The 11,554-nt window shown below is 37.6% G+C and overlaps 2 protein-coding genes across 2 annotated transcripts; both read right to left on the minus strand.

Annotated features, from left to right (window-relative positions):
* Positions 1-450: 450 nt before the first annotated feature.
* Positions 451-1,509, minus strand: LOC100358573 (olfactory receptor 13C4). The gene is given in 6 exon segments (XM_089306774.1): positions 451-599; positions 602-655; positions 658-798; positions 801-994; positions 996-1,425; positions 1,428-1,509. Coding segments are annotated over 6 exon segments (1,050 nt in total).
* Positions 1,510-10,399: 8,890 nt separating this feature from the next.
* On the minus strand, positions 10,400-11,353 carry LOC149128841 (olfactory receptor 13C4). Its single transcript, XM_089304918.1, has one exon. It carries the CDS (start codon positions 11,351-11,353, stop codon positions 10,400-10,402), a length of 954 nt encoding a protein of 317 aa, XP_089161044.1.
* Positions 11,354-11,554: the final 201 nt, after the last annotated feature.

Consider the following 11,554-nt stretch of genomic DNA (forward strand, 5'->3'; position numbering starts at 1 on the left):
TTAATAACTGATAGATGACAAAAATTAGAAATGCTAACGTCCTTTATCTTCAATTTGGAATCTGTATCAATTCCCAAATATGGGCTCAATAACAAAACTCAATTTCAACCTTCTCTACAAAGTGGGCTACTATGAAATTGGCACTATTCTGGGAATTGTGCAATTTACTGAATCTTATCATAATAGTAGTAGTGTTTATTTACTTCCTTCTTGAAAATAACAAAACTACAGATTAGAACAATCTGACAAAAGCCAAGCTGAGCAGAGCTAATGAAAGCAAAACATAAAAACCATCTCTCCATATTTTTCTTTCCCCAAACAAGATCCCAATGATTTCCTAATGATATCATTTTTATTCTTTTTGTTTGCTTTAAGATTAAAATTTTATATACTTATGGTGTGCAACATCTCTTAATATACATGTATTAATTGTGAAATAGCTAAATCCATTTAATTATACAGCAAAGACATACATTTTCCTTTGTTATTAATTAATAGCTTTTCAGTCAGCAGATATTTCTTAATAGCTTTTACATCTTTATTTCTCAAGTTATAAAATATAGGATTTAGCACGGGGGTCACTACCCCATAAAAATAAAAACAAGTTCCTCTGTGACTTGCAAATGATCTTTTCCAATCAGGTCCTGTGACTTGCATTTGCATACATGAAGATGATCGTGCCATAAAATATGATCACCACAGTCACATGAGCTGAGCAGGTAGAAAAGGCCTTGCATCTTCCTCTAGCTAAGTTCAGTCTTAAAATGGTGTAGAGAATGAACATGTAGGAGAAAAAATTACTAAGAATGGAAGAACCAGGAAAGCCATAATTGACACTACTAGGGTAACAATGTCGATGGATATAACAGGACAAACTAACTTGAGAACAACTAAGATCTCACATAAGAAATTAATAATGTAATTCCCACAGAAAAGTAGTCTCATGGCAAGTGAGGTTTGCACAGTTGAGTTGATTCCAATGGAGAGCCACAGGTACATAAACCGCCTTGCTCATGAAGATGGGATATCTTAGAGGGTTACAGATGGCCACATAGCGATCAAAAGCCATCATGCCAAGGAGGAAACATTCTGTTGACCCCATTGCAAAGCCAAAGAACATCTGCACTGCACAGCCATAAAAGGAAATGGTTCTTTTCTTTGAAATTAAGCTCACCAAAGTTGAGGGAACTGAGGAGGATGTGTAGCAGATATCCAGAAAAGAGAGGTTTCCCAGGAAGAAGTACATGGGTGTGTGAAGACGGGAATCACAGATGCTTGCTATGATCAGAACACCATTGCCAATTAGAACCACCAGGTACATAGCTAGAATCATGGCAAAGAAAACCATTTCAAGTTTTGCGTAACCAGAGAGTCCCAGAAGAATGAATTCTTTCACAAATGTTTGGTTTAGTCTATCCATGTTCCAGCTTTCAGGTTGTCAAAGGAAGTCCAAACATAAAATCTTTTCACAGCCAAACAACAAATATAACAGACGTCTTGAATAATCATTACTCTAGGATGAAAGAGTATTTGTTTCAAAGCTCTGCCATTGTGTTATCTGCCACAACATTTGTTTCTGGAGTACAATGACCAATATATAGAAAGTTTTTTTTTTTTTTTTTTTGGACAGGCAGAGTGGACAGTGAGAGAGAGAAAAACAGAGAGAAAGGTCTTCCTTTTGCCGTTGGTTCACCCTCCAATGGCCGCTGCGGCCAGCGCACTGCGACAGGCACATCGCGCTGATCTGAAGCCAGAAGCCAGGTGCTTCTCCTGGTCACCCGTGGGGGTGCAGGGCCCAAGCACTTGGGCCATCCTCCACTGCACTCCCGGGCTACAGCAGAGAGCTGGCCTGGAAGAGGGGCAACTGGGACAGAATCCGGTGCCCCAACTGGGACTAGAACCCGGTGTGCCAGTGCCACAGGCAAAGCATTAGCCTATTGAGCCATGGTGCCGGCCCAATATATATAAAGTTTTATGTCTTGTTTTTTTTTTAAACTTTTATTAATAAATATAAATTTTGAAAGTAAAACTTTTGGATTATAGCGGCTTTTCCCCCCCTTAACCTTCCTCCTACCCACAACCATCCCACTCTCTCTCCCATCCCATTCTTCATCAAGATTCATTTTTTAATTATCTTTATATACAGAAGATCAACTTAGTATTTACTAAGTAAAGATTTCAACAGTTTACACCCACACAGATACACAAAGTATAAAGTACTGTTTGAGTAGTAGTTTTACCGTTAATTCACATAGTGCAACACATTAAGGACAGAGATCCTACATGGGAAGTAAGTGCACAGTGACTCCCCCATTGTTGATTTAACAATTGACACTCTTATTTATGATGTCAGTAATCACCTGAGTCTCTTGTCATAAGCTGTCAATACTATGGAAGCCTCTTGAGTTCACAATTCTAACCTTATTTAGACAAGGCCATAATCAAAGTGGACGTTCTCTCCTCTCTTTTAATTAACACACAATTATTCCTAGGTGTTTAACTGAAAAGTGATCCCTGTTACATATAATAGTGAGAATAAGAGAGGGAGGAGATGTACAGTTTGGCACATGCTCAATCAGACTTACCCCTAATGGCAGAGCTAGAAATGTGCCCAGGGATTCCAAATCAATCCCATTAAGGTGGCATGTACCAATGCCATCTTACTAGTCAAAGTTATCAGTTTTAGTTCATAACTGATTATAAAGACAGGATTAAGTATCAAAGAGATCACTTAAACAAGACTAGTATCTGCTAATAATAACTGATAGAATTAGAAAGGAGAGAATGATCCAATATGAGAAGTGAGAAGCGGGATACACAACAGACTCATAGAATGGCAGATGTCCTAAATAGCACTCTGCCCTCAGAATCAGCCCTTAAGGCATTTGGATCTGGCTAAAGAGCCCATGAGAGTTTCTCAGGCATGGAAAGCCACGATACTGTGGAAAAAAATGACCTAAATGAAAGATCTCTGTGAGATCCCAGTGGAAAAGACGGGCCATCAGAGAAGGAGGTACCTTTCTATGTCTTGTTTCTAAACTGTGAAGCTCCACCTAGGACTAGAAACAAATTCAGAAGCAACCTTTTCTATTTCTAAGAACAACCTAAATTGAGTTTTTTAAAATCTTTAATGTATTACAGACATCCCATATTATTTTTTTACTTATTCAAGCCCGTGGAGTATCCCAGAGGGAACAACACATTGAGCCACAATGAGGAAGAGCAGATTGGCAGTATCTATTTTCAAATAAGGGAATTTCTGTGGAGGAATGACAGCATCAACATCTGAAAATGTAAATAATTCAAGTATTCAGGGGTCTGTAGAAAATTCATATGATCTTTTAAAAAATTATTTGGAAGGCAGAGTTACACAGAGACAGGGAAAAAAAACAGAGGGAAAAAGATCTTCCATCCACTGATTCACTTCCCAAATGGCTACAATGGCTGGGACTTGGCCAGAGACAAAGCCAGGAAGCTGGAACTCTATCTGAGTTTCCCACATTGGTGGCAGGGGCCCAGGTACTCAGGTCATCTTCTACTGCTTTCTTGATCATGTTAGCAGGGAGTAGAGTAGTGGGTATTTGAAGTGGTGCTCATATGGGATGCCAGCATCACAGGTTGTGGCTTAATCCACTGAATCACAACACCAGCCACTTCATGTCATCTCTTAATTGCATTTTCCAGCAAACTTAATTGCATTTTCCAGCACCTTCCAATTGCTGTTTCATTGCTCAAATGCCTAGATTGGCTGGGGCTGGAACTGGGCTTACTCAAAGACTGGACTCAATTCAGGCCTTCCCATGTCTAAATAAGATCAGAGTTGGTGAATTCAAGAGGCTTCCATAGCCTTGGCAGCTCATGACAAGAGCCTCGGGTGATTACTGACATCATAAATACGAGTGTCAATTGTTAAATCAACAACAGGAATCACTGTGCACTTACTCCCCATGTAGAATTTCTGTCCTTAATGTGTTGTACTATGTGAATTAACGGTAAAACTACTACTCAAACAGTACTCTATACTTTGTGTGTCTGTGTGGGTGCAAACTGTTGAAATCTTTACTTAGTAAATACTAAGTTGATCTTCTGTATATAAAGATAATTGAAAATGAACCTTGGGGGCGGCGCTGTGGCACAGTGGGTTAACCCCCTGGCCTGAAGCGCCAGCACCCCATATGGGCTCCGGTTCTTGTCCTGGCTGCTCTTCCCATCCAGCTCTCTGCTATGGTGTGGGAAAGCAGTAGAAGATGGCCCAAGACCTTGGGCCCTTGCAACCATGTGGGAGACGTGAAAGAAGCTCTTGGCTCCTGGGTTCAGATGGGCGCAGCTCTGGACATTGCAGCCATCTGGGGAGTGAACCAGTGGATGGAAGACCTTTCTTTCTCTCTGCCTTTCCTCTCTCTGTGTGGCTCTTTCAAATAAATACATAAATCTTAAAAAAAAAAAAAAAGAAAATGAATCTTGATGAATAGGATGTGAGAGGGAGTGGGAGATGGGATGGTTGCAGTGGAAGGGAGTTTATGGGGGGGAGCCATTATAATCCAAAAATTGTACTTTCAAAATTTATATTTATTTATTTTTTTTAAATAAAAGTTAATAAAAGAAAAAAGAAAAATAAACATAAACATGATAATACAAGTCATTTCTGATCATGCTCTTTATTCTCGTGATAGCAAACTCTACATCTGAAATTTAGAAAATATATTTAAGCGCTCCCTTAGACACTTTGATGATCAATGGCTAAAATGATGTTTTATATTTTTATGTGCTTTTCATCAAGTAATAAAGTTGAAATTTTCTGAAAAAAAATTCAGGTATTCCACTAGCAGGGCATGAACCCAATTATTTGAGCCATCTCCAGAGCTTCCTCAGGGCTTGCATTAGCAGCAAGCTGGAGTCAGAGCTAGAGCCCAGTATCAAACCTAGATATGAGATGCAGTCACCTTAACTGCGAGGCAAACCACTCACCTCTCCACAAATTTTTGAAGTCCCCTCATATACAAAGATCCAATGGTCAGGCAAAGAAATTAATACTTTATATAAAAAGGGGACCCATTATTAGAAAACAGCAACACAAGGTTAGGGTTTAGACTCTGTGACTTTAGCTACCCTCCAAACTTGACATCATATAACTATTTTATTAGGTTTTTGAACAGATACGTGACATGAGGAATTAAGATGCTTTATTAATTAGATTACCAGTGATTAATACCTGGGACAGATACACACACACACACACACACAAACACACATACACATACACATACACAAATCAAGTTTTGTAATCACCACCAGTCTTCAGATTAACCAAAATTGCATGCTCATGTGGTCTAATATTTTTGGGAACATCCGCAGAGGGTCAACCCCCACTCTAAAACATAGCTTTTTGTACAAGAAGTGGGAAAATTTCTGTTTATGTGTAATGTCTTAGAATCAGGAGTCAAACTAAACAGTGGGATTCTCACTTCACCAACAAATTACTTAAGGACTATCAAGTGGAAAGTTCAGCCTTGAAATAAAGTATAGATGATAGAGTCCTGAATTTCCAAGTTAAGAAAATTGAACATCAATGGAATTTTTTATTTTAAATTTATTTAGTTTAAGCCAATAGTATCTTTTTAATAAAAACTTTTTTGTTAATTTAAATGGAAAAATTATGATATGGACTCTAATATGCCAGAATGGTGCTTGAAATTAGCTCACTTGGCTGAGATTACATAAACTAATAATAAGCAGCAGCAAAGTCCAATGCAAATTCTCTTTCCACTATTTCCATATCTAAAAGGTAGCATCAAACTCTATACAGAAATTATGTGTCAACAACAGAGAATTGTCATTGAGAACCTCGTTGAAATCATAAAGTCAAAACTTGACTCTATTCAATGAATGTACAAGGAAATGGTTAAGTCTTGAGGATTTAACTTTAATCATAGAAAAAAGTTCATATCTGCAGGATGCAGTCACAAGCCTCAGAACACTCCATGACATATGAAACGATTCTACACTCACCTTAGATTACTTCTTAGGCTAAATTAAAATTCTCCTCAAGTGGAGATCAGAAATTGGTCAGGGGTTGCCTTATATGGAAGTCATGAGTACACTGAGCAGCTCAGTCATGAATGTAAAAGGAAGACAACAAAACATTGACTTACTGGGACACATACAGGTGTTCCAGGTGAGGCCCTTTGGGCGTCCAGGACAGGGGAGAGCTGTTGGCTTCCCCTCCTATACAAAGGTAATGACAATGTATCCTAGGCTACCTAAAGTGCTTTTCCTTTCCACTTGATTTAAATTTCTCACTGCTAGGCAGAAATTCCTTCATCAATTCAAATACATCTTGAGTCAGGGCTATCTTGCTGCCTTTGGTTCTCTTCTGCTCCCAGCACTTGAAATTATTAACTTGTACAGTGGAAAATAACAAGAGACATGGGGAAGGAGCTTGTCTATCTTGGTCATCATCCTATACTTAAAGTCTAGCAAAGCAGCTACACATAACAGATGAAATTTGACCTAATAAGTGAAGGTTTACTTTTTAGACTCTTAAGCAATTTGCTCGTGCTGTGTAAGTGAATTAATAATCAGGACTTTAATATGCAGAAATTATTTATCTGCAGCATGTTCTCAGTTTTTTAAGGCAGCTTTTTATTAGTACTAAAAAGCTGCCATCTTATACAGAAATTAATCAGTTCATGCATTTCAAATATAGAGAGATCACCTAACAGTTGCATGGATTTGGTCTGGGACATTAAAAACAATAGATGCCTTTTTCTCTAATACATAGCTTTAGTTTTTTCATCTGTAAAATAGTCAAAGAAATACCTACCTTAATTTTTTCATAAGTTTGTTTTGGGAAAAACACAGATAGCATATGCAAACTACTTTATAGACTAGCCAACACTGTACAGATTAAAATGGTGATTATATTATCATAGGTATATTTGATAAAACCTCAGTCATTTTATTAATATTATTTACATTATACATTCATGCTTAATAATCAATTTAATTATAAATGGAAAAGTACTCTTTCATGGTATTCAGGACTTACATTTATACTGATAAATTATGTCCACCTCTTAAGGAAATCTGCTCCTTTGTTTTTAGTATTTATGTCACCACTCTGAATTAATGTCAAGTTAAAAAAATAATATTCCATTCAACTGATGCGGAAAAGTAAACATTTTTATGCAACAGTTCCCAGTTCCATCCCTTCACTTAACCTATCCTACTGATGCAGGTATTTGAGAAGTGAACCACGAAATGGGAGCACTTTGGCACATTCTTGCACTCACTTACTCTCTCATTTAAAAAAAATTGTAGGACCAGTGCTATGGCATAGCCTATTAAGCCACTTGTGATGCCAGCATCACATATTGGCACAGTTTTGATCCCAGGTGCTCCACTTCTTATCCAGCTCTTTGCTAATATGCCTTTGTAAATAGCAGAAGATGACCCCTGCCACCTACATCAGAGATGTGGATGAGGCTTTCGGCTCTTAGCTTCACCCTGGTTCAATCCCAGCTATTGCAGCCATGTGGGGAGTGAACAAGGGGAGGGAAGATCTCTCTCTGTCTCTTCTTCTGTCTCTGTCTTCAAAATAATAAACAAATATTTTAAAAAATTACAAGAGAACTTTGTTAAGGCTTCATATAAAGCAAGATCATGTTATACTTGCATTTCTGTTGTTGGCTTATTCTACTTAATGTGATGACCTCAGTTCCATGCATGTTGCTACTAATGACAGGATTTTATCCTTTTTTATGGCTGAGTAGGATTCTATCACATATATGTACCACACTTCCTTTATGCATTCATCAGTATATGGACACTTGTTTCCATTTGTTGCCTATTGTGAATGGTGCTGCTATAAACATGGGAGTACAGAAAATATCTTCATTGAAGTTAAAAATATAATGGGGGGTGCTGCTGGCCCTTTGGTATAGAAAGTTAAGCCTCTGTCTGCAGTGATGGCATCACACATGGGTGACAGTTCAAATCCCAGACATCCATTTCTTTTTTTCTAAGATTTATTTATTTATTTGAAAGTCAGAGCTACAGAGAGAGAAGGAGAGGCAAAGAGAAAGAGAGAGAGGTCTTCCATCCTTTGGCTCACTCCCCAATTGGCTGCAATGGCTGGACCTGTGCTGATCTGAAGCTAAGAGCCAGGAGGTTCCTCCGGGTCTCCCATGGGGGTGCAGGAGCCCATCTGGAGGGAGTCGGAGGACTACATATTTCTCATACTTTTTTGCATTTGTTTGAATGCCTCCAGACCCTCCCATTGTTATGTCATCAAGAGACCACCTCCAAAGACAGGATAAAGGCTACCAGTTTTTGGTACTTTTTAGGCCCTTTCTGAATTCAGAAGGGAGGCTTTATAATAGACACAAAAATGATCCACTTTAATAATCTTTCTTAAGTTCTGTAAATTAAAGTCTGTCACAACTTACCACTCTATTTATGTGTTCTTCATCTTCCAGTGTTTTAAGGCCTACATTTTCTGGCTACATTTTTTTATTCCACTAGCCATCATTTGAGAATTGATAAAAATTCATATAGTATCATTATTGTCATTATCTCTTTGATGAGTTGGGAGGTTGTTCTTGATCCTTTTTTTTTGTCTGTGTTGAAGTCATATTACCCTCACTTTTATATCCCTATGGAATGTTTACACTCTCTCATATCTATAGAATATTTATTAGTCCATCATGATCCAAGTGTACATACTTTTTGTGGGGAAAAATTGTTAGAAGCTAATAGCTGATGAGAAAAAATAATATTTTTGCATTCCCAAAGGCATGTTGTCATAAATCAAAGGTTGAAGGCATTAAACAAGGATCACATACATATGTAGCCTTTCTGTTGAGGAGGAAGGAGAGGTATCAGAAGTTCAAACGCCATCATCCACATTGTCTTACACATGCTTTTGGAAGAGAAGCAAAAGAATTGCCAATCGTGTAATCCAACCCAAAGAAGAAACCAGCATCTAGAATCTCTGTGGTGACAATATTCCAGTTCTTGTTGGACAATAGCAGGACAGCAGGGTTTAATGGCCAATAATTTAGGCAAATACCTGAGTCAACAGAAGGAAGTAGATTGGCAAAGAGTAACAATGTTTGAGAAAGAGATATGAGTTGATATAGACTCCAAAACAAATAGTAAAGAGGAAAACTGAGTTGGAAACTAATGCTGAATCCAAAAAGCTGGAATAAAATACTAAAAGACTGTGGGAAATCTAGATGTTGTAGCCTAAGGATACCTTGTGCTCAGCTCAGCATTGGCCTTCTAGAGATATAGTCTACAGAAATATGTGCATATATAAAATTATGTTATATATGTGAGTTTCAACTCATTAGAGAATGACACAAAGTAATTTCTTTCCCCAGTCATCATTGTTTTTATCACTTTGAGTCTGTGGAAATATTTTTGACCTAGAATACCCACCTTCCTTCCTCTTCCAGACTAACTTCTCTGCTAGTCTGTGGTCTCCAGAGCTCAGCAGGGTTCAATTCACCAAGACAGACACCAGACTGGCACCCAAAACTCTAAAAAGCTCTCTTGAAGCACCTCTTCATTTGGTTTGAATTGGAACAGAGTTTCCATTCTTTCACAGGAACAACAGTCAAATGCATCTCACTGTTCATTGCTCACCATAAAATAGAACATTCATTGAATACTTCTTCTCCTAGACTAACCTTTCTTTATATATGTGTGTGTGTATGTATATATATATATATATATATATACATATATATATATGAGAGGAAGGATAAGGGGAGTATGATTTTATATTAATGGAGTTATCATTAGGGAGAAATAGTATTCTAGTAATTATTAGCTTACAGTAAAAAAGGTAGCGACTTAAGTTCTCAATTTAGAGTCTGAGCTTCAGTTCTGAAATTTTAGGTCACTACACTATTTCTAAGTTAGTAGTATAGTAGGTATTTCTTCAACTTATTGGAAAGTTAAATGACACTGGAACCTGACTTTTAATATTTATCTTATTATTAATAAGATAATTAGGGGTTATAAAAGATGAACAGTATCATTTTGACAGGATAATTAGAGAGTTGTTACCCTTGCTTCTCAATTTCCATAATTTATGTGTGATTATTTTCCACTATATTTCTACACAGTCCACTGGAAATAGTGATTTCATGTATCACCAGGACTATTTTCCAATGGAATTCATTGTGGTTGTGAGATCTGGATAAGGACAGGTTAGAAGCTGAATTTGTACCAAAACTGTAGTTCTCAGTACTTCTAGCTGAGCAGGATTAGTAAAGGCAAAGAATAAAAATATCTCTTCCAAACCATGATTTCTCAAGAAAAAAAAAGTTCCTATTGATTTAGTTATGAGTCCATCTTAATAGCTGTATACAGAGATCTATACTTCCTGATGTTACCGAATAGGCTTTTGGTTAAGCAGATATTTTACAGCAGTTTTTACATCTCTATTCCTCAAGCTATAGATAATAGGATTCAGCATAGGAGTCATTATCCCATAAAATAGAGAAATGAGCTTGTCTGAAGTTTGCAGATTGTCTTCTCCCATCAGGTCTTGAGATTTGGGTTTTGCATACATGAAGAAGATGGTACCATAAAATATAATCACAACAGTCAAATGAGCTGAGCAGGTAGAAAAGGCCTTGTGTCTCCCTGTGGCTGTGTTCATTCTCAAGATGGTATAGAGGATGAACATGTAGGAGAAAAAAATGACCAAAAGTGGAATAACTAGGAAGGCTGTATTTGATATTACCATGGTGATAATATTGAGTGATATATCAGCACAGGCAAGTTTGAGAACAGCTAAGATCTCACATGTGAAATGATTGATAATATTATTCCCACAGAAAGGCAATCGCATGGCAAGTGAGGTTTGCACAACTGAATTGATTCCACCGGAGAGCCATGACACAGAAGCCATCAGTACATAAACCACCTTGCTCATGAAGATGGGATATCTTAGAGGGTTGCAGATGGCCACATAGCGATCAAAAGCCATCATGCCAAGGAGGAAACATTCTGTTGACCCCATTGCAAAGCCAAAGAACATCTGCACTGCACAGCCATAAAAGGAAATGGTTCTTTTCTTTGAAATTAAGCTCACCAAAGTTGAGGGAACTGAGGAGGATGTGTAGCAGATATCCAGAAAAGAGAGGTTTCCCAGGAAGAAGTACATGGGTGTGTGAAGACGGGAATCACAGATGCTTGCTATGATCAGAACACCATTGCCAATTAGAACCACCAGGTACATAGCTAGAATCATGGCAAAGAAAACCATTTCAAGTTTTGCGTAACCAGAGAGTCCCAGAAGAATGAATTCTTTCACAAATGTTTGGTTTAGTCTATCCATGTTCCAGCTTTCAGGTTGTCAAAGGAAGTCCAAACATAAAATCTTTTCACAGCCAAACAACAAATATAACAGACGTCTTGAATAATCATTACTCTAGGATGAAAGAGTATTTGTTTCAAAGCTCTGCCATTGTGTTATCTGCCACAACATTTGTTTCTGGAGTACAATGACCAATATATAGAAAGTTTTATGTCTTGTTTC

This window comes from Oryctolagus cuniculus, chromosome 1 (assembly GCF_051225735.1).
Source record: "Oryctolagus cuniculus isolate XC-2025 breed Fujian yellow rabbit chromosome 1, ASM5122573v1, whole genome shotgun sequence".
In the NCBI taxonomy this organism is placed as follows: Eukaryota; Metazoa; Chordata; class Mammalia; order Lagomorpha; family Leporidae; genus Oryctolagus; species Oryctolagus cuniculus.

What these genes read in the sequence shown, in the direction of transcription:
- LOC149128841 (XM_089304918.1), bottom strand. Translation starts at nt 11,353, where the DNA reads ATGGATAGACTAAACCAAACATTTGTGAAAGAATTCATTCTTCTGGGA.